The sequence below is a fragment of the Spea bombifrons genome, chromosome 4, assembly GCF_027358695.1.
Source record: "Spea bombifrons isolate aSpeBom1 chromosome 4, aSpeBom1.2.pri, whole genome shotgun sequence".
Classification (NCBI taxonomy): Eukaryota; Metazoa; Chordata; class Amphibia; order Anura; family Pelobatidae; genus Spea; species Spea bombifrons.
This window is the reverse complement of record NC_071090.1, coordinates 86,832,788-86,854,619: the sequence shown is the minus strand read 5'-3', so window position 1 is coordinate 86,854,619 and position 21,832 is coordinate 86,832,788. Positions and strand designations below refer to the sequence as shown.

General features: G+C 39.1%; 1 protein-coding gene and 1 non-coding gene across 3 annotated transcripts; one reads left to right on the top strand and one right to left on the bottom strand.

Annotated features, from left to right (window-relative positions):
* Window positions 1–6,225: 6,225 nt before the first annotated feature.
* On the bottom strand, window positions 6,226–6,298 carry TRNAR-UCG (transfer RNA arginine (anticodon UCG)). The gene has a single exon. It is a non-coding gene; the product is annotated as a tRNA-Arg (tRNA).
* Window positions 6,299–6,464: 166 nt separating this feature from the next.
* POLG (DNA polymerase gamma, catalytic subunit) lies at window positions 6,465–21,777 on the top strand. Of its 2 annotated transcripts, none has more exons than XM_053464982.1 (23): window positions 6,465–6,570; window positions 7,224–7,854; window positions 7,933–8,128; window positions 8,538–8,705; window positions 8,958–9,104; window positions 9,335–9,414; window positions 9,521–9,703; window positions 10,171–10,319; window positions 11,152–11,278; window positions 11,366–11,590; window positions 11,682–11,802; window positions 11,921–12,007; window positions 12,356–12,472; window positions 13,561–13,721; window positions 14,174–14,227; window positions 14,820–14,937; window positions 15,252–15,387; window positions 16,173–16,419; window positions 16,676–16,798; window positions 17,365–17,530; window positions 18,173–18,381; window positions 19,045–19,205; window positions 21,626–21,777. In XM_053464982.1, exons 2-23 carry the CDS (start codon window positions 7,271–7,273, stop codon window positions 21,697–21,699), a joined length of 3,633 nt encoding a protein of 1,210 aa, XP_053320957.1. In that variant the 5' UTR covers window positions 6,465–6,570; window positions 7,224–7,270; the 3' UTR covers window positions 21,700–21,777. The 2 variants fall into 2 exon arrangements, with proteins under 2 accessions (XP_053320957.1, XP_053320958.1); XM_053464983.1 differs by having other exon boundaries at window positions 6,526–6,586.
* The last annotated feature ends 55 nt before the right edge of the window (window positions 21,778–21,832 follow it).

Genomic DNA, 21,832 nt, shown 5'->3' with positions numbered 1-21,832 from the left:
TCCTTTTGTATGAATATACCGGTATGTTGTTTCATGCTGCCACCTGCTGGCCATAATGAAGCATGATCACTTGGCCAGAGAGGTCCTAGTAATTCTCTCAATCCTGAAGGTTACATACAGTTCAATATTATTATTATTAGTATTATTGTTTTTTTTTTATTGTTTTATATAGTGCCATCAAATTCCATAGCGCTGTACAATGGGTAGACATAACAAGTAGTGTGTAATATAACAAATTGACTAGCAGAGACAACAGGTGAGGACGGCCCTGCTCAAACGAGCTTAAACACTATATTTAAACTTATGATGCTTTTTACAAATTATAACAAGCAGTGTACATACACTGGAAACCCAATTTGTTTAATATATAAAATATATATATATATGAATACCCTGTAATTTGCATTATTATTAAATATCATTACTATCAATTAATCTGGTTTTAGAATAATTTTACTATGCAATTTATTATAATTGTTATTATTAAATATTATTGTTATTATGTTTAATAATAAGTAGAAGTAGGAAGAAAAAGAAGAAGCAAGCCTATTGTGTCCCTATATGGATAAACCTATGTTTATTATAAGATTATAAATGCAACCTTTTATCATATGCATATAGGCATAAGATGCATTCACTAAACCAGGGGTTTGCTGGTAAATTGAACATCTGATCTGCCCAACATGTTCGGTGAAAGTACCATAACTTAATGACCTTGTATTCCACTTAATCTCTATGGCTTCTTATTGAATGTGATGCACGCTCTGCAATGAGGTGGCTTGGCCTATACAAAACAAACTGTCCGGGTCTGTGCGGTAGAATGAAGGAGGCTGAGTCTGTGTGAATGACACATGGGACAAGTCTATTCACTATAAGCTGGCAAAACTCGACAGCAAGTTGGCAAAAAGCTCGCAAATTCACTAAAGTTAGGCCGCATTAGCAGTCACATAATATAAATAGAAGCCTTACAGGAGGCATGGATTCCCAGCCATGTACCCATTAACATTTAAAGATCCACAAGCCCTTTAAAGACACCACTGCTTGCAGGCATGGCATGATAATACAATGTTCTGTGCGTTTAACAGAGAGCAGCTGTAAAAACAAGTAAACAAACGTGAACATCTTATTTGTGCAATCATAAGCCTAATCAATCTCAGACTTTGTTACCTGTGCTTTTGTAAAACGTTGTTGTGTCATACAGCATCTCCTAGCAACTACTCCTAGCACTACAATCAAGTCGAGCACATACACACCCGGTGACCGGCAGCCGCCTTGGAGTACAGGTAACACTTTTTTATTCTTTTTTTAATACAATACAAAGTACTTAATCCTTGCAAACTATATATCTGTCCAGACCCTGATGGGAAATGATAATTGTAAGAAAGGGATTTCTCATAAAACAATGTACACAGTGTAAATAGAGCCTGTTTGATATATATATATATATATATATATATATATATATATATATACAGAGCCTGCACAGGACTTGAGCTGGGGAAATAATGAAAGAATATTGTATTAAAATGCATTTTTATTGCTATGCGTTCCCCACTTTGTCTGTGCTCTGCACAACAGACAGGCTTTCACATGAGAAAATATTCTATTGTTGTGTTTCAGGAACAATATATGTTATCGCAACGTACATAAATATATCATTTATGGTAAACAATGGTTACTAAAAGTAAGCACCAGTGTCCCAATGAAGACCCAAAGATGAGCTTCTTTAATATAAACGTAATATATGCCACACCGGTCACATTTATTTATGTTATAAACCTAATAACAAAACTTTCAATAATAACAAAAATAACAAGAGTCACGGGATCAGACCACCCACAATAACAAACTGGTAGAAAAGGAGAAGAGGGTCCTGCTCTCGTGATCTTACACTCTGGTCAAATTGATCCCTCAATCAGTGGTGTATTGTGGCCTAGTCCAGGGGCGCAGCAAACCCTCTGGCTCAAAGCAGTGAGCCTATCACCGGCTTTAGCGATCAGGCTTCCTATAGTACCGATCGGGCCGGTTGAAAGGAAGATCACCGTACCTGGGAACATCCAGGCCGCTGGTATCTGGAGCCCTCCCTTTTAGGAATTGAGGTAGGTGATCTCGCTAACGTCAGTGGGTGGTCTGCTGCCATTGGCAAGTGGTCCTCTGGCATCAGCCTGCAGTTCCCTTGGTGTTGGCAGGTGTTGCCCAGAAAGCTGGCCGTTTGGAGGAGTGGGCGAGCAGTAGGTCGTGACACAACGGAGAATTCCCAAGTATGGAGATTAGTGATCCCCCAGCCCACCCACTAACACTATGAAGGACCATGGTGAGCAAGCACAGCCACCTGGCAACGCGTATCCTTAAAAGGCGGAGCGGCAGGATATGACATCATATCCCAGCGCTCAGAAGTAAGGGAGGCGGTACGGAGAGGGTGACTGGTGGCTCTGCCCTGGGTCTAGGGTAGTGTTGAAGGTAGAAATGCCACTGCCCTCCATTCCAAATATTATTTGGCAAAAATATTGTCCTAAAATAAATAGGGTTGATTTTATCCCGTGTGCCAACGTATTCCTGTTTAAATAAATAATTGACTGCGATAGTCAGGACATTAAGCTATATTCCTGTTTCCTCAAACACTTCTCCTGCAAATGCAATGCCATACAAGCAGGTGTGTAAGTGTTTTGTTTGTGTTTTACTATCACAACTTCCATTCACAAAATGAGATTTTCCAGTAAGTGCTGACAAAGTTCAACCTTTCTTTTCTAGCATAAATGATGAAATTTCATCAACGAAAAATAGTTGATTTCAGCCACCAGGACACAGGTAAGTTTTTTGTAGTTTTAATGCAATTCTTGTTAACATGATGATAGTTCATCATGTCCAAATTGTACCAGAAGGTAATGAATGAAACAATAGTTATGCCCTCATAGGAGCCTGAGCAAAACGGTTGAGCCAAGCCCCTGACCAAGTTTACATAGCTTTATTACAGGAAAAGTACCAAAACAACTGCAATGTTTCCTTTCATTTAAATTGTCCTTTATGCTTTATTTATAGATTTAATTTCTTTATTAAAACATTACATTTTTCATATGTCTGTGTGCCCCTATTTTAACAATATTTTGGGGGCCCCGGGTGTAGCTAGTAGCAGGAGTGACCAGAATCCCTGGCGGTGGGACAGGGATGCCTTATGACATCAGGATCTTTGCCCAACAAATCATTATAGGAATTAATAAACACCAAACTTTCATTTTATATTTTCTGTCCTGTATTTGGAAGAAAAGCACAAACACACAGATATGTGTCTTTATTTAAAATTTGCGGTAAATTAAGATTACTTATAGCACCCATATAAACATTGTGTTTGGCTGTGGACCATACCTTGTGGTTGATGTAGAAGATTTTGAATGCCGCTTGTCTCCCATTCACATAGACAACCACTAAGCGATCTGGTTCTTTAGATCAAGCCTGATGTTCCAGCTGCTGTTAGAACTTGCTACTCAATAGATTTTGTCCAAAAAAATCATTAATTGTGTTTTTTTTTCTTTATTATTATTTCCCAGTTCCACCAGTGAAAGCAAAATCTGAGAGAAAAACGGTTACCTTGCAAAGCAAGGTAGAACTCTTGGAAGATGAATTAAGAGAAGGGTACCGGCAGGAAGCTTTAACATTGAATGCAACAATGGAGAATATGACACGTATTTACCTTACAAGGTAACTACCAAAAACGATGTCATTCAACTAGTGATAGACTAGTAAAAAAAAAAAAAATTAATGGCTGGATAAAAATGTATATTTAGTGTTAGACGTCAAAGAAACTGCTTAGTTAAATGTGGAGTAAGGTTTGCATCAAATGCAAATAAACGACTTCCCTTCACAGCTATTTATCTGCATGTGAATGATGTCATCACAAGAGGAATGGGCAACAACTTCTCATCCTTTAGTGCATTTCATATGTTTATGTGCTAGTAAACAATATTCTGTAAGGATATGTCCACTAACATGCCAGGCTACATCCACATACAGGCTCCGCATCCACATGGACATACTGGCAACAAAGTTTGGGTAAGCTAGCTGGGGTGCGGCTGTCCCATAGAATACCCCAACCTTTCTTGAATTCTCTCTGCGTGCAAGTCCAGATGAGTCATCTAATATTAGTTCTAAGTAATACAGACAGTGGAGGGTCGACAAGAGGGGCAATTGCCTCCTGGTCTGCTCCGGTTTTGGACCTCTACCTGAAGCTTTTTTGTGTTCTACTTGCAATTTCACATGTATCTATTGGGGTACCAAAAATAACTTGGACCTAAGGGAGCATGCAAATCCAAGGTTGGTCCTTTCTGTGCTTCTTCAAATGGCATTCTATATGTTTCCTTTCTTAAAATGGGTTTTGGACATGACTGGGTGGTAGACATTCCGCATGTTGTCTCACAGACATGCCTTGGGTTGCTTTATTACTTGGCCACTTGGCCAGCCTTTCACCCGGGGCTGCCAGCCGTTCCCAATACAGACCCCTTCTTGTGCAGCAGGATCCATTTTTCACTGGATATAGGGACTTTCGCTTTTGTCATGGTTGTGCCAAATATCTATCATAACAAAAAGAAAATCAAAATATCCACCTGGAAGTTTTAATTGCATCTCTTTACTAAATACACGTATTTTTAAAATAACAGTAGAGACCCATGACATGGCCAATATGCAAGTAATTACCAACTTTGTTGGCATGTAATGTATCAATATATTTACAAGTCATTTCCATGAGTTATCTGATATTGCCTCCTAAACGTAATCCAACTTGTAATGTATCTAGGATGTGTCTAAGATTTTGTATTGTCCCTTTTTAGGTTTCAAGCATTAGAAAAAGAACTAAAAGTTGCATGGTGGGAGGTGGACAAGGCTGAGAAACAACAGTTGGAGGCTCAGAAAACCCAATCTGAGCTTCTTCATCAGAACCGGGAGCTACTGAAGACATTACAGCATCTACGCCATTCACTAGAAAAAAATCAATGGAAACAGAACCAGAGGAACCGTTTCTCTACTGAAATTACACACTGGAAGTTAATGGACACGGCCCATAGGCATTATCCTTTCTAGCACCATTAAAGATGAAGAAGAATACACTTCAGAGGAATGCAAAGTTGCCTTATTATTATTTCAACAAAAGCTAAATATATTCGGCATTTAATCAGTGTTAGGTGTTGGGAACTTTGATATAAGGGGTTTATGAGATCAAAAAACTATTATTTAAAAATGATTTCTTTTTTGTACTTTATCTCCTGCTTAAGAGCTAATAGGGAACAATAAACATTTTGTACACCTTCCCACTTGTTGTGGTCTCCGTTGTCCACCAGGTTCCACTCACTGTGCCTTCACATCATTTTTTGACATGTTATGGTAAATCTATAGGTATCCATAGCTTCCCCACGCCCTGCAGAGTATATCAGTGTAAAACTCTCTACAGGGATGCATGGCTCCATCCAGTTTAATGGCATATTAGCCTGTTTGGCAGACTACCGTGTCCGTAGAATGGATGCAGTGATATTTATCTTCAGTGCTGCCCTAAGCCTAACCTTCTGTGGTCTCCATCCTTACTGCTGAGCGCCAGAATATGATATCCCTGTGTTCCAACTATTAAAGACGCAGTGCGACTGAGAACAGTACGCCCATAGTATAAAGCCACTGTTTGGGGAAATCTGTCTTGAAACCGGACTAGGACGTTCTGCTGCAGTTCATGCTTTCTTCACTGGAGACTGAATTGATAAATGTAACCCACAGGTGCAAAATTTCCAAGGTCTCCAATTTTCACGCCCAAATGCTCTATGGATTTGATTGGGGTTCACCGGGGTAAATGGGAGACCCTGGTGATCTGGCATAGCTGTGCAAAGGTTGGGGCATGCATATGTACTGCTAGCACGTGCACATGCGCAGATATCCAGCTGCCATGTGTAAGTGAATGAACAATGTTTCTCACTGAAATGCTGTTTGGATTGCTGCCAAATAAGTGAATAACTTTATTTTGTCGTTTCCATTATTAACAGTAACATGTTTGATATACTTTATAAGTAATAACAGTTTACAGTGAATTGTCCATATTGTCCAGGCATGTAAAAGCAATGAAACAAAATTAAACACTAAAGAAAAACTGGCAGTCTTATCTGTCATCAAATATAGACTAAAACTAGTCAATAGGTAAATGTAGGGTTAAAACCTCCAGAAATAATATCGGCGAAAGAAGGGGAAAAAAAACGACCGCGGCAGGACTCGAACCTGCAATCTTCTGATCCGAAGTCAGACGCCTTATCCATTAGGCCACGCGGCCACTTGCTAGTACACGGCTCGTGAGTGAGGAAAACGTGTGGTTTCTGTGTGTTCTCGGTGCTGTGTGTTTCCCTCAAACGCAGTTTTATATTATTACACCGGCACTTGTGGCTAGCAGCCTTTCATTCTGTAAACGGGTATGCCCATAACCGGTATAATACGCCCGCCCCCTTTTCAGAGGTTTTTTGGCCTGCCGAAGCTTCCGTCTGAGCGGTCCATCCTTAAATTTAGTCCCCGGTTTTTGTAGGCCGCAGAGGCTGTCGTACACACTTTGTGAGTAATTTAAGAGGTAAACTAACCTACCGCTTGGACGCAGAGCCATGCTGGGGCTTATAACGGGGACGAGCCGTCGGTTTTATTAGTAAGAGGTCGGTATTAATATACAACACGTTTATTACTGTATTTACTCCAGTCACTCTCTGGGTAGAAGGTCCCAAGCAGTATAATAACTTATTATTTTGTATATATGAATAACTGACAAGCTTTAATACGTCATAAGTGTAAATAATGATACGACAGCTATGGTTACCGCCAAAATACCAAGAGCTCGCTGAATGCGTTTATTGCATGCAAAATGTTTTATTTGCAGATATACTGTTTTCATATAATCTGAATGTCTTTGTTATTGGTGGTTATTTAGTATCATTAGCAAATAATTTGCTTATCACTCCAATCTATTTTAATTAGTAGTATTAATCCATTTAAATTGCATTTAACTGTTTCCAGTTAGTATGTGTTTTTAAAGTGTATTAGTGATTTGCCCAAACAATATCTTGGCTGGTTATCTGAAAAGAGGGGATGCTTTATTTATTCGGTGTAAAAAAAAAAAAAAAAAAAATATCCACATAAGTTATTTATAACATAATATATATATATATATATTATCATATCATACATGTTAAAGATCTTTATGTGTTATCTGATAGGTATCTTTATGCAGTATTGAAGGAGGACGCACCTATATTCACCAAAAATGAAATTATTGCTGAGGAACACCTCGTGTCTTTTACGTCCTTGGAAGATAAGGGCTTGGAGATGCTACAAGTGTTCTTCTGCGTCATCATTACAAAGAGAGTCTATTTCGGGAGCAGATACACATCAAAGACGTATGAACCCACTTAATATCCAGATGCTTTCTAAAGGGTTGCATGAGCAAATATTTCAGGGAAGTCAGACATCATACGGTGAAGAACATATTCAGAAGAGCATAAACCATTTGAAGGCTCATGATCTTTGGGGCCAAGAAACGTCTACGGTAAATGATGTAGAGCTACAGCTCCCCAAGATGTATGGAAGTAATATAGAAGAACACTTCAAAATTTTGGCTCAGAAGCAAAACTTTCCATATCTGGAGGCCGCTAATGATCTTCTGCAGTTCACTCTGCCGGACATGCCACAGGAGTGGGCTTGGCAAACCGGATGGACAAAGTATACATCAGGAGGAGGACAGGAGCTTGTAGACTTTCCAGATGAAAGAGCTTTAGTATTTGATGTGGAAATTTGCATGTCTGAGGGTCGCTGCCCAACATTGGCTGTAGCTGTTTCTCCTCACTGTTGGTGAGGCACACTTTTTGAACAAGTCTATAGCATTATAGCTTCATTATGGTATAATAAATAAATATTTTCTCTTTGTAGGTACTCGTGGTGCAGCAGAAGACTGATAGAGGATAGATTTACTTGGTCCAGCCAGCTTTCTTTGTCCGATCTTATCCCACTGGAGACATCTATAAATTCCAACTGCATCAATAAACACAACTGGACTGAGAGACTGGTTGTGGGACACAATGTTAGCTTTGATAGAGCCCTCATTAAGGAACAGTATCTAATTAAAGTAAGAACAGAGTCATTCTAGTACTCTTATCCATGTAATACCTGTGCAACAAAAGTGTCAACACAAATTTAGGAGATGATACAGAAGGCAACAAACAAATGTTAATTTTTACTGTTTCTATTTCATATTGGTTTGCATGTACAAGCCACAATAGCACATTTTATATATTGTTTGCCTGCTGCTGTATTTTTAATGTGGATACATATCTGAAATGTTACATGTTTTTAGTTTGCTGTCTCCTGAATAAGGCAAATTAGCTCTTCATTTTGACTATATAAAATAACATACACAAGCTAAACTTTTAAGATGGCTTGTTACCAATTTATCTTATTTTTTCTTATTCTTTTGTAATATATTCTGTGCATTTAGCTCTGTAAACATGACTAGTATTTATCTTGATGATTGTCAGGGTTCTAAAATGAGGTTTATGGACACCATGAGTATGCATATGGCTATATCAGGCCTGACAGGGTTTCAACGGACTCTGTGGATGGCCAGCAAATATGGAAAAAAGAAGGGTTTACAGGAAGTCAAGCAACATATCCAGAAAACCCGGAGCAAGTATGATGGACCTGCAGTGAGTATTTTGGAACAGCTAATTTTATATTTTTTATATCCTTTTTTTCTTCAGTTTATCAAGTAGTTTTCAGTTGAAGTTGAGTGTTTTTTTTGTTCAACACTAACCTTCATGAACAATACATCATAGTTCATCATCATCATTTGTCCATGCTATTAAAAATGAGAGCAGCTATAGTCTTGAAGATGAAAATCCCAGTGCTGATTTAAAGCAAAGCGGAGGTTTCTCTAACTGGCTTACTGTGTGTTCCAGATCACCTCATGGGACTGGGTAAATATTAGCAGCATAAACAATCTTGCTGATGTACATGCTCTGTATGTTGGAGGTCCACCTCTGGAGAAAGAAGCACGGGACCTGTTTGTGAAGGGAAGCATGAAAGACATTAGAGCTGATTTCCAGGTAATGATTGGTAAAGCAGAGACGTTGTAGAGGATACCATTCTTCATGGCTATAATAATGATGAAATATTGTATATTAGGTTAGAGAAAAAATGAAAATGCAATGAGAAATTCAATTTTATTCCTTAATAAATGCATGAATGTAGTGTATAATGCACCACAGTACTACTAAATGACGACAACGATTGTGTCATTGGAAGCTCTTAATAATTATTTGTTTTATAATTAAAGGAACTCATGAAATACTGTGCTCTTGATGTTCAAGCAACTCATGAGGTGTTTCAGGAGGTGTTTCCCCTCTTCATGGAGAGGTAAATCTGAATGGAAAAAATAATATATTTTATGCTGCATTTTAAAGACATACATAAATATATTTTGTGTTATACAGTATATTTAACCTGCACACATCTTCATCAGGTGTCCTCACCCTGTGACCTTAGCAGGGATGTTAGAAATGGGGGTTTCCTACTTACCTGTTAACCAGAACTGGGAGAAATACCTGGATGAAGCTCATAGTACGTATGACGAGCTCCAGAAGGAAATGAAGAAGTCTCTAATGAACTTGGCCAGTAATGCCTGCCACTTGCTTAATGGAGACGCGTATGTTAAACACTTCTACTACATTTAAACACAAATACTAATAATTATTTCATGACATTCCTGTGGTGCATTGAAAATTAAAGCTGTACCTTTTTAGTTTAATTTGCATCCACTTTAAACCTGAAAATTGGAAAGGATTTTGTTTCATGTTGTGTATACCTATACATTGAAAATGTTTTATTTTGTTTTTTTAAACCTATTAGTTACATCACTTATGATGTTCAGCCACATATACACACTCCTCTTATGCTACTTACTTGACATTTTAGTACCACAGAAGCAGGTGTTCAGTTTTAGTAGTGCTGGAAGACTTCTATGTTGAAAAAGAGACATGCAAAATGTATAATGTAGCTAGAAATTTTACCAGGTACGTCATCGCCAACAGAAAGCCCTTGGTATAGTATTAGAACTTCCACCAGTTGCTTGAACATTTTAGACATGCTATATTTCGTTTAATCTCTTCTCAGGTACAAAGAAGATCCGTGGCTTTGGGATTTAGATTGGGATACACAAGAATTCAAGCAGAAGAAGGTGACGGTCAGCAAAAAACAGAAGGAATTACAAGAAAACGTAGAACGTTCTGTTGGAAACACAGACCTTCCAGATAATAATGAAGGTCAGAGAAACTGTTGTGCTCGTCGTTGTTTGGCATTATGGTACCATGGATTCAAAAACGAGCCAAATTGTTTAATTAGTAGGGTATATGAAAACTTTATGCAAAGGTTTTGTAAAAATAGCAGTAAACATCATTTTTTTTTTGGACTTGAAACATGAATTAAAAGATGTTAATTTATTTTCCATTTTTCAGGGACTATATTAGGCTTTCTTTATGAATGGAAGCATTACGTTTACACAATGTGATGCTCCATTCATGTGGAGTGCTGCTAATCAGACTGATACTGATCAGCAGCCTCAAAACATGCCTTGTACCATCAAAATTTAAAATAATGCTTGCCGACAGCTTGCTACCACCTACATTTTTTTAACATATTCCTTTTTTTTATTATTTAAAAACAGGCTGTGGATTACAACCTCCATCACACTTAGCCATGCTGATGATATAGGTGGTCAGAATTGTAGTTCACAAAAGCGGAAGGATTTCTGGGTGCCTACTCTGCCCTATGTTGTGTTCTCTTGTGCAGTGAAATGAGTGTCATGTGTTGTGCCCTCTTGATTTAAAAAAAATATATAACCTATACGAGGGTACTTCTGTAATCTGGAAGGGCAGCTGAATACATTATTTTTATTATTTTTTTTTGCTTTCAAAAACTGTACAAAAATTCCTAACCAATGGCAAAGCTTTTTTGAAAAATAAAAAAATGATTACTAACTTTGGCAAAAATCTGTATAACACATGAAATACGGACTGTTCGCTTTCCAGAATTATAGCTAAAAATGGATTTTTGACCGTGGACTTAATACAATCACAATTTCATTTGTTAATGTAGACCCTGGGCCACCTAGTGAAGAAGAGGAATCCCAGCCTTCGGCCAGTGAGATTTACTTGGAGAATCTCAAAAACAGGACTCTATCTTTGCTACCAAAGAGAGCCCAGCACTTGCCTGGTCACCCGGGGTAAGAATCGTATGTAACAAAGTAGTAAATGAAATGATTCATCCCCCTCCATCTATAAGATTTCAGATTTTTTTTTTCTATTTTTAGGTGGTATCGAAAACTTTGTCCTAAACTGGATGATCCGGAGTGGGTGCCTGGTCCAGGTCTCATTACCCTTCAAATGAGATTGACGCCTAAACTAATGCGTTTAACATGGGATGGCTACCCTCTGCACTACTCAGAAAAACATGGCTGGGGTTACCTTGTTCCAGGCAGGAAAGATAACATATTGAACAGTCTAGAAGGTGACGATGCAGTCCCCTGCCCACACAGGTATTGAATATTGTTTTTTCTGGATTTCATTTATTGTTCCCATAATGTAGCTTTCATTAGTGTGGGGAAATCACATATTGCTTGTTTTCAGAGCAATTGAAGCTGTTAGTACCAAATACAACCAAAGTAAAGCAAATGGACAAAATGAGTCACAAGAAGCCTCCCTTCAAGAAGAGTTCATGCTGACGGAAGATCGTACCATCTGGGAAAAGGTGTGGGATGCGATTGCTGCGTAGTATGCAAGAATATTTCACTTATTCTTCAAACAAGAATCAACAATTACCAAGAGCGATCACATTGAACTAATTGAGCACACTCATATTTTCCCAGGTAGAGGCACTAAGCCGTTTGGAGACAGAATTTGTCCCTGAAACACCAACCAAAGGACATGTGGGAAAAAACAGCAAAAACAAAGCGGTAGGTCACGTAACTTTCTTTCTTTGTACTTTTGGGTGTATTTATTTTGTTTGCCTAGAACTAAAGTGGATACATCTATTAAGAGCAAAGGATCAAAAGCGATTGCTGTTTAGAAATGGCAGGTACTGTACTGGTGACCATAGTAAGGGAATAGTGATGTATTGAATGAGATCCAAAGAAGTGATCCTTGGATAATATATTCATGCAATTTTCAATGGCTCATGCTGGATGTGAATCGTTAAGTAGATGTAATTGATAAGCCCAAGAGCCTAAAATAAAATTAACGTGAGAATTTTAAACTTTTTTTTTTTTTTAATGTTTCTTTTAAACAATTTTCCATTTTATCAGGAACCCTGTCCAGCATTGAATACAGAAATGAACCTCTCACCTGTTTATCACCATGGAAATGGCCCATGCAATGATGTCAACGTTTCAGGCTGCTGGTTCTACAGGCTGCCACACAAGGTGCGTCTAAAGTTGGTATTGTGTTTAATAAATAAATCATACCATCAGTGGGTAAAAAGCCATGGTTTGCAGGAGAATTATAGCCCCCCCCCCCATTTTGGTCAGTCTGTGCCTATGCCCTATCTTTGAGCCCGGCCACTACAATTTACCCCATCAAACCATATATTTTGAACACTAGACACCCCAAGGTATTTAAAATGGTAGTATTTAACCCTTTCCATGCATGAGATTCTACCACCAGCCTTTGCCACAGTTTTTGGTAGTATTTTTTTGGTATTTTTTCCACACAAATTGTGTATGGCGGATGTTGACGCCCAAGGGGAGGGGCCAGACATGGTCCATGATGCCGTTTAAGCAAAGAAAGTGATCGTTGATCACTTTCTAAGCTTGTTTAACATCATGACGTGTCACGTTAAGTGACCGTTTTGCATGATGTGCCTGACCCGTCAATGGAAGTTAAGGGGTTAATTATGTATTCTGGAGAGATGATGCAGCAGAAGCTCACTGTAGTTGGACTTCCATGTCCTGGAGTTGGACAGTTGAAAGTATTATCCACCTGCAAACACATCCACTAACACCAGCTTTAGTTTATATGTTGCTTATGTTTTCACATTATCACCACATCTGCATTAATAAAGCCACCTCATGTAACATCTGTACTTTGCAACCTAATGAACTGGAATGTGTGAACGTTTTCCCCTAAAATTGTGTTGAGGTTTTTTACCTAATAGGCTTAAGGCTATATGAAGTCCTGTGTTCTGCATTTGCATTTCCTCTTGACCAATAGATCTGGAGGAGAGTACTTGGGGAAAATACTTTTAATAACATGTCAACTCATCAAAGTGAATGTTAGATTCTGAGGTTTGTAATGCCGCCCGAGTATTGAAGAAATGTGTTGACATATCACAAGTTGAAAGGACATTTTTCTCAACAATATGTTATAGAATTATTAAAACAAATGAAATATTCTAGACCATTTACTAACCCAACCCATTATCCTTATGAACCTTTTTTGCCAGCACATGTGCTTGAAATTGCACGTCCTGCCATGTTACCACCAAGTGATTTATTTGGCTTCTATTCCATAGGATGGAAGTGCTAATAATGTTGGAAGCCCTTTTGCGAAGGATTTTATGCCCAAGATGGAAGATGGCACTTTACAGGCCAGTACTGGTGATACCAGTGCCGCACGTGCGCTGGAAATCAATAAGATGATATCATTCTGGAGAAATGCTCACAAACGCATAAGGTAATAACTGGTTGGTTTGTGTAATGATGTAACTATCATTCATTCATAAAGTGGCCACTTCTCTTCAATACCATCATTGTTAACAAGATAACAACCCTCCAGACCTGATAAGTCTGTTCCTTTAGAAAGCACCGAAACTACCTGGAATAAAAAAACCAAACACTGAGCCGTTTCATAAATGTTTTTTTGTTTTTTATTTGTCTGTGGTATCATCATCCTATATATTATAATATACTGTCATATGCGTACTTAAATTAGCTGCAACTCAGCAGATAACTTACATTTATAGTATGTATTAAGATATCAAAGAAAGCCCTTTATCCCCCTTGTAAGGTAGTCACAGACCGGATGTGATAAAACACAAGAAGAAATGTCACAGCTTTCCTGTGTTTTCAGGTTCATAGAATATATGCACTATTGCCCCATTTTTATTTATTTTATTTTATTTATAGTTCACAGATGGTGGTGTGGTTGAAAAAAGGTGAGCTGCCTCGGAATATTACCAGGTATATTGTGCTGGCCATATGACTCGTGCTATGATTTAGTGACTTCTGCTTATGATGTTGTGCTAATCTTATCAGTCAGGAAATCACATTGTAATGTTCCAGAACACCAAGTGAGGCAATGTGGTAGGGGCTAGTGGGACAAGCTGATTTGCAGGGCAATAGAGAGCTGGAGGATTTTAGTTATGAAGGGAAACATTATGTGATAAAATTAACGTGTCTCAGCCTTTGGCATATGTATTTTTGGAGTATGCCCGATCAGGCCAAGTGGCACTTTATTTGGTACGAAAGACCTGCAATTAAGGTACTTCTTGAAGGGAAAGTTTATTTTGACAATACCTGGTTGGTAGTATCCTTTATCAAAATATGGAGCGCATATACATGGGGGAACAAAAACAAATACCAATAGTGTAATATGTAAAATAAAAGATGGTTAAATAATAATAATAATAATAATAATAAGTAGTATCCTTTATCAGTTGTATTTGGATGGCAAGATGATGAGAAACTTTAAACTAGATTGAATAAATCTTCGTTTTCTTTATGTATTATGCTTAATCTTTGCCCCTAACGATGAATATTTTTTTATTTTCAGAAATCCTGAGTTTGATGAAGACCATAAATACGGAGCCATCCTGCCTCAGGTTATCTCTGCTGGAACCATCACCCGTCGAGCTGTGGAGCCTACGTGGCTAACAGCCAGCAATGCACGAGTATGTAAATGCTGTGTCTCGGTAACATAAAATAATGAGGCTTCTCATTTCATGGAATTAGTTGTCCCATGGGATGTCTCCAAAAAGGCTGTGCTGCCAGCTGAGCCTTGTCAAAACTATTGTTGCTAAAGACTCTGGTATGTTAGACCCTTGACTCCACCAATTTAAATTGGGATTTAAAGATCTACTCACAAGTCAGTGAAGCATTTTATGCCAGTTCTACTGTACAGTTGAAGCCATGGCCTCAATAATCTGCCAGCCTGTGACTGGACACTGTTATGTGAAGTTTGTGTGCTTTTCGTCTGTCCTTGTAGGTGGATCGAGTGGGAAGTGAATTAAAAGCTATGGTTCAGGTGCCTCCAGGGTATCACATCATAGGAGCTGACGTAGACTCTCAGGAGCTCTGGATAGCGGCGGTTCTTGGAGAAGCTCACTTTGCTGGAATTCACGGTATTCTACATAACAATGTTGCAGAACTATTTAATATCCACATATAAAAAAAAATATTTACTAAGCTATGGAGCTTGATATACTTTCACATTATTGTCATGCTCCAAGAAACAGTCAATTAAAATGCAAGCTTCTGTCTCCTACACCTTTCCAAATTTCCTTCATCAGTCCACCTGAATGCTAGAATTGCGTTAGCTTAAGGGTGGTGTTTCATTGATGAAAGGTACACTCCAGCTATTATATGCAAGTTACTGCATATGATAGTTGTGCAACCCCTTTAAATTTGCATGGTGCCCCCCCATGCAAAGGCATGGGGGGCTTCTGCAGAATCCCCATATGCATTTTCCTCTTTCCCGCTTCCAGCTATTTTCCTTTCAAATCTCTGCGTGTGCTGTGCTTCCGGTATTCAGACCCCCTGTGTGCGGAAAGCCCTTCCGCTCGTTTCCTGAGTAAGTGGTTTCCTGCACTCGATTGACATCCAGTCAGTGGCGTTGAATTGTCTGACCGCAGGGGAGGACAGCTTTGGAGCTGCAGTTGTGTTTTGTCCGACCTTGAATAATGTATAGTAAAGTATTCACAGAGTATATAACGTATCCTTCTTTTATGGGGCTTATTTTTCTCACTTGCAGTTTCTACTGCAAAGTTTTCTTTGTCGTGTCATCTCCAATTATTTTAGCAGTGAGGGAAGGGATTTTTAAAATGACTGCACATTTCAGTGGAAAAGGTAGGCTTGGAGAATCAAATGAAGCTCAGTTGATGAGATGCTTTCCTGTGTGTTTGTTCAGGTTGCACAGCATTCGGATGGATGACTTTGCAAGGTAAGAAGAGCAGCGGTACAGACCTGCACAGTAAGACGGCATCCACTGTGGGAATAAGTCGGGAGCACGCAAAAGTTTTCAATTACGGCCGCATTTATGGCGCTGGACAGGCTTTTGCTGAACGTCTGCTGATGCAGTTTAATCATCGTCTCACTCAAGAGCAAGCCACAGAAAAAGCAAAGCAGATGTACGCGGTGACAAAAGGAATCCGCAGGTGAGGAGCACAGTCTGTTTAACTTTTTTCCGCAGATATTAGAATTTACCCCCCCTTCAAGCCTGTGTACGCTGCACGGTTCCAAGAGTTATGCTATTTGATCAGAAGCTGTGATGAGGAAATAATTATCCACATCATTGTTTGCCCTATCCCCTTTCCAGCATGTTAATGTTGGTACCATTTTAAGTATTTTTTTTTTTTTTTGCAGTAGTACTGACTCTTAACGCATCATTCTGTGTATTTTGCTGTGTGGTAGATACGTTTTATCCGAAGAAGGGGAATGGCTCGTGAAAGAGCTTCGACTTCAGGTTGAAAGAGGAGAGGAAAATTCTGTCAGCTTGCAAGATGTGCGGAACATTCAGAAGAAGGCCTTGAGCAAGTAAGGGGGGGGTGAAGTCTAATGGTAAAGGGATGAGGTCATCAAACGGAGCTAATATTCAATTTTTAGTGCTGAATATTCTCAACAAGATGATGGGGTTTTCTGCTGTCTATCTGCTGTTGGAGACACTTGAAATAAAGCCCTTCCACGACGGATAGATAATTGTCACAATCTCTTTTTTTCACGATCTCTTTTTTCTTTTTAAATGTATTTGCTGTTATTTTTTTTGCATTATGTCGGAGAAAAGCCCATCAGCCATTAGCTGCAATAACTTCACTCGTAGTATGTGCATGGACAGGACGGCACTGGGTTCAGTAAATGGCTTAGAGTTTATCCACGTTTGGAGTATGCTGCAAATCTTTACTACCTTCACGAAAAACTACAAGAGGCCGGTCGCAGGCATTGTACGGTGTGCGTAGTACAACTATTTTAAACAATTGCTATACAGTGGAATATGTAGTGTGGGTTATTTCTGTTAGTAATTTACCATGTAATTAGGATTATGATTTTCCTCGCAGGGTTTGAAGCGAGGCATTGACTAGCTGGAGAATAAATGTTTGTTGCAGGTCCAGAAAGAGGTGGAACATAGTAAAGCGGAAGATATGGACTGGAGGCACAGAGTCTGAGATGTTTAACATGCTGGAAAGTATTGCCATGAGTTCTTCTCCGAGGACACCTGTACTTGGTTGTCACATCAGTCGAGCTCTGGAGCCAGAAGCTGTAAAAGGAGAGGTACCGTCAACATCTGTCCAGTTTCCATGAATAGTTCAGCGATAAAAGGCTAAGATAAAATGCATATATCTCATCCGGTTGGGGGCGGTCGCTCGGCTATATAACCGTGTCAAAGTGTGTGTTCTGTCAGCTTCGTACAAAACAGAACCGTCAGTAATGGCATTGCTGTTATGGTTCACAAATGTAAATAAAGACCTGCTGCGGCGGGAGGCAAATGTTTAGTTTAGAGGAGTTAAGGAGTGTGATGGGAATTATAGCTCCCAAATGGGGGTAAAATCCTGTGTATTTTGACCTGTATTCTGTTTTAGTATAATCATCAAATTTAACTTGTGTGCCCTTCCTGCAACATGTTGCCCACTTGCATTAACATCCGTAGAGAAAATGTGTTTTTGGATTATAATTATATACAAGATCATCTGTACAAAAATTGTGCCATTTCCTAGCACTTTAAGGGTTAAGTTACCAGAGTCATCCTTTGCGCAGGTTCTTACTAAAAGCTTTTGAGTTGTTTGGATGCTTTTGCCTGGAGTTGTATTCCTCCCTGTTAGTATATCCAGATGTTGGATTCATGTAATTGATGTAAACAAAAACACTTGGCTTATTTCTTCGGAATATAACTTTCTTCCTCGTTATTTGCTTCAGTTTATAACTAGCAGAGTGAACTGGGTTGTACAGAGCTCGGCTGTAGACTACCTACACCTGATGCTTGTCGCCATGAAGTGGCTTTTTGAGGAATATGACATAGAAGGCCGTTTCTGCATCAGTATCCACGATGAAGTGCGCTACTTAGTGCAAAGTGAAGACCGATATCGAGCAGCACTCGCTCTGCAGATCACAAACCTCCTTACAAGGCAAGTCTATATAAACATGGCGGGTGAGCTTAATTAGGCTTTGGCCATGTCATAGAACCAAAATCTCTTTTATATTATGTTTATATATTTGTTGCCAACTTTATTAGGGTAAGAAGCGCAGACAGTTTGTTTTTTATATGCATTGTACAGCCAATACACTGTATTTGCAGCTTGCGCAAACATGTTTGGTAGGCCTCATATTATACATTTGTATTATTTGAGCCTGAGACTAGCTTAGCGTACCAGCATATTTTCTTTACCTCAATTGTTACAGATCCAAGGTCCTGTAGACACAGGAATTTTCTTTCAGAAGATCAGGGACATATCGTGGCCTAGGCCGGCAGTATCCCTGATGCTATAGGGATCAGGCTTCCCGGCTGTGGCCTACTGCTCAATGGGCTGGCTACAGGGGAGATCTTTGAGCTCCTCAGCCAGCCTGCTTGCAAAACTGGGACACCCTCCATCGTGTACTAGAAGGCCTTTAAGACACGGAGCACATGGATATGACGTCCTAAAAGCAGTGCGGACTGACTAATAGAGCTCTGCACAAGATGAATAAATCGTGCTTATGAGTCAAAGTACAAATCTGTCCCCACTAGTCTTGTTTGAAATCATTATATTTATTTATAGGGTGCCAGATTAAGTTTTGGCTCTTTGTTTCAGGTGCATGTTTGCCCACAAGCTTGGAATGGAGGACTTGCCCCAGTCGGTGGCGTTTTTCAGTGCAGTAGATATCGACCGGTGCTTGAGGAAAGAAGTCACCATGGATTGTGTAACTCCATCAAATCCTACTGGTATGGAGAAGAGATATGGCATTCCCCAAGGTATGGATTGTTTAATAATCACTAATAAGGGGCGAGAACTCAAATATATCTAAATTGATGTATATTTATATTATATAAAGGAGGGACCTGCTTCGTCTAGTACAAATAAGTCAGGGAGACAAAACTCGGCACACCAGCGAAGGCTGGCAAATGACACTATAACATATACACATAGCTTTTTATTTATCATATCCGTGTGAAACCAAAACCAGGTTATCAAATGTGTCACACAACATACTTTACACAAATATCAATCAACAAGCGGAACGGGCAGCTTACCCAACACTGTAGTCACTGTTTTTTGTTTTAGGTTTTATACCTCTTAGAAAACATTTTTTATACATACGGAGAAGATTTGAGTTTCTCCTTATTACGCGTTCTGTATTGGATTGAATTGATCGTGAGCCTCTGAATTGGTTTCTTAACAAATCACCACAGCTCAGATACATGGGCAGTCGTGAGCAATTTATTGTGTAAACATTTCACCCCGCCATAAAAATACAACTATGTACATAACATGGATTCATTTTCATACCATTTAATAACTATGAAAATAAAACTAGTTTTGGAATATTTATCATTTGCTAAATGTAATTCAGGTAATGTCAAAGCTGGATTAACAAGGACAATTTAAGTAATTTTTATTTTTTAACACCCGTTTGTTTAACCCCTTAACGACAATCCACGTACATGTACGGGGTTGCCGTGCAACGGGTTAACGACAATGCCCGTACATGTACGGGCTGCCGTTAAATAGCTGCATCGCCGCGATCGCGGCGTTTTCGCCGCGATCGGCGGCTTTGCAGCATCCACGGAAGCCTCCTAAGTGAGGCTGACCGTGGATCCGGGGAGGGCAGCCCTTGGCAGCCCTCCCCGGAAGAAAAATGGCCGCCGCCGCACCGATCATCAAAGATCGCGGCGGCGCCCGGCTAAAACAGCTTAGGAAGCGAACTGAATCGCTTCCTAAGCATAAATGGTGTTACTGACATGCCTCGATATCGAGGCATATCAGCAACACTACCCCCCGACCCCCGATCGCCTTGTGATTGCTCCGAAGAGCAACCACAAGTGCCATCCTGTGAATGACGTTGCCGTCATTCACAGGATGGCATCAACAATAGAAATGAGTTCATAGAGGGTCTATCCAGACCCTCTTGTGAACTCTCGAGCTCCTCCTGCAGGTTGAATGCAGGTACTGCATCCAACCATGCAAGGTCAATGGAGCCCAGCTCACTAATGAGTGATAAGTAAAAAAAAAAAAAAAAAAAAAAAAATTAAATTTTTTTTTTAAAAAAAATGTTTAAAAAATAAAAATAATATGGTAACATATAAAAATCCCCACTGTCACCAAAAAAATAAAAAAAAAAAATTAATAAGCAAGTCCTAAAATTCTTTATCTTTACAAAACTTCCAACATGGAAAGAGTTAAAATATTGGCATTACAAATGCCCATAGGGTGTCTCGTATTAAAAAATGCATGAGTGGATGGGATAAATTGAATTGGCCGGGTTCAAAGGTGTCCCAAATATGGGACATGGGGGCAGTAGGATCAGATGTCTAAATGGCCAAAAAATACACACCTCACAAAGGCGGCCTTTTACCTCCCAAATAACCCAACAAACCCATGCATGTGGGGTATCACTGCGCTCAGGAGATGTTACTGAACACATATTGGGGTGTTGTTTGACACGGACATATACCAGGAGCGATAAATTTATACCTGAAGTACAACGTGTGTGAAAAAAATACAAAAAAATTTACTACCATAAAGTTTCACAAAGGCTGGTGGTAAAATTAGTGCATGGAAAGGGTTAAATTACCAGCATGTGAAATACCTTGGGGTGTCTAGTTTTTAAAAATATATGACTTGATGGGGTAAATTGCATTGGCCGGCTTCAAAGATACCCGAAATGGCACATGGGGGGAAGAATTACCAGATTTGGAAAAAAAGGTTTTGAAATAGCAAAACGCTACCTGTACTTATTGCCCCATAACGTGCAGAAAAAAGCAAAAAAACATAAAAACATTGGGTATTTCTAAACTCAGGACAAATAGTAGAATCTATTTAGCAGGTTTTTTCATTCGTTTTTGCAGATGAGTAAAAGTTTTTTGTTTAAAAAGTGAGAAAAAGTATTTTTTTAACAAAAAATCCCCATATTTTATCATTTTTTTTATAGTAAATTAGATGATATGATAAAATTAATGGTATCTAAAGAAAGCCCTGTTTGTCCTGAAAAAAACAATATATAATATGTGTGGGAGCACGAAATGAGAAAGAAGAAAATCACAGCTAAACAGGAACACCGAAAAATGTTAAAATAGCCATTGTCCCACAATATACTACGAGTAATAACCCCTATTGTCCTTAAGGGGTTAAAGCGTAGGCAGCTCTGTTTTATCTGCTCTCTTCTCTTCCACAGGCGAAGCCCTGGATATCTATGAGATAATGAAAATAACCAAAGGTGTGCTGCGAAGGGAAAGTACAAGTGCATAAAGGGGAGGGCTTTTAACCGACTCCCATGGAGTCTAACAGACAAGAGAAAAGAGACTTTGTCCCAATGTGTGAAGGAAAGTAGATAATAAAGAACGATGTAACGATTATATTGTAAATATCAAAACAGGTTTTT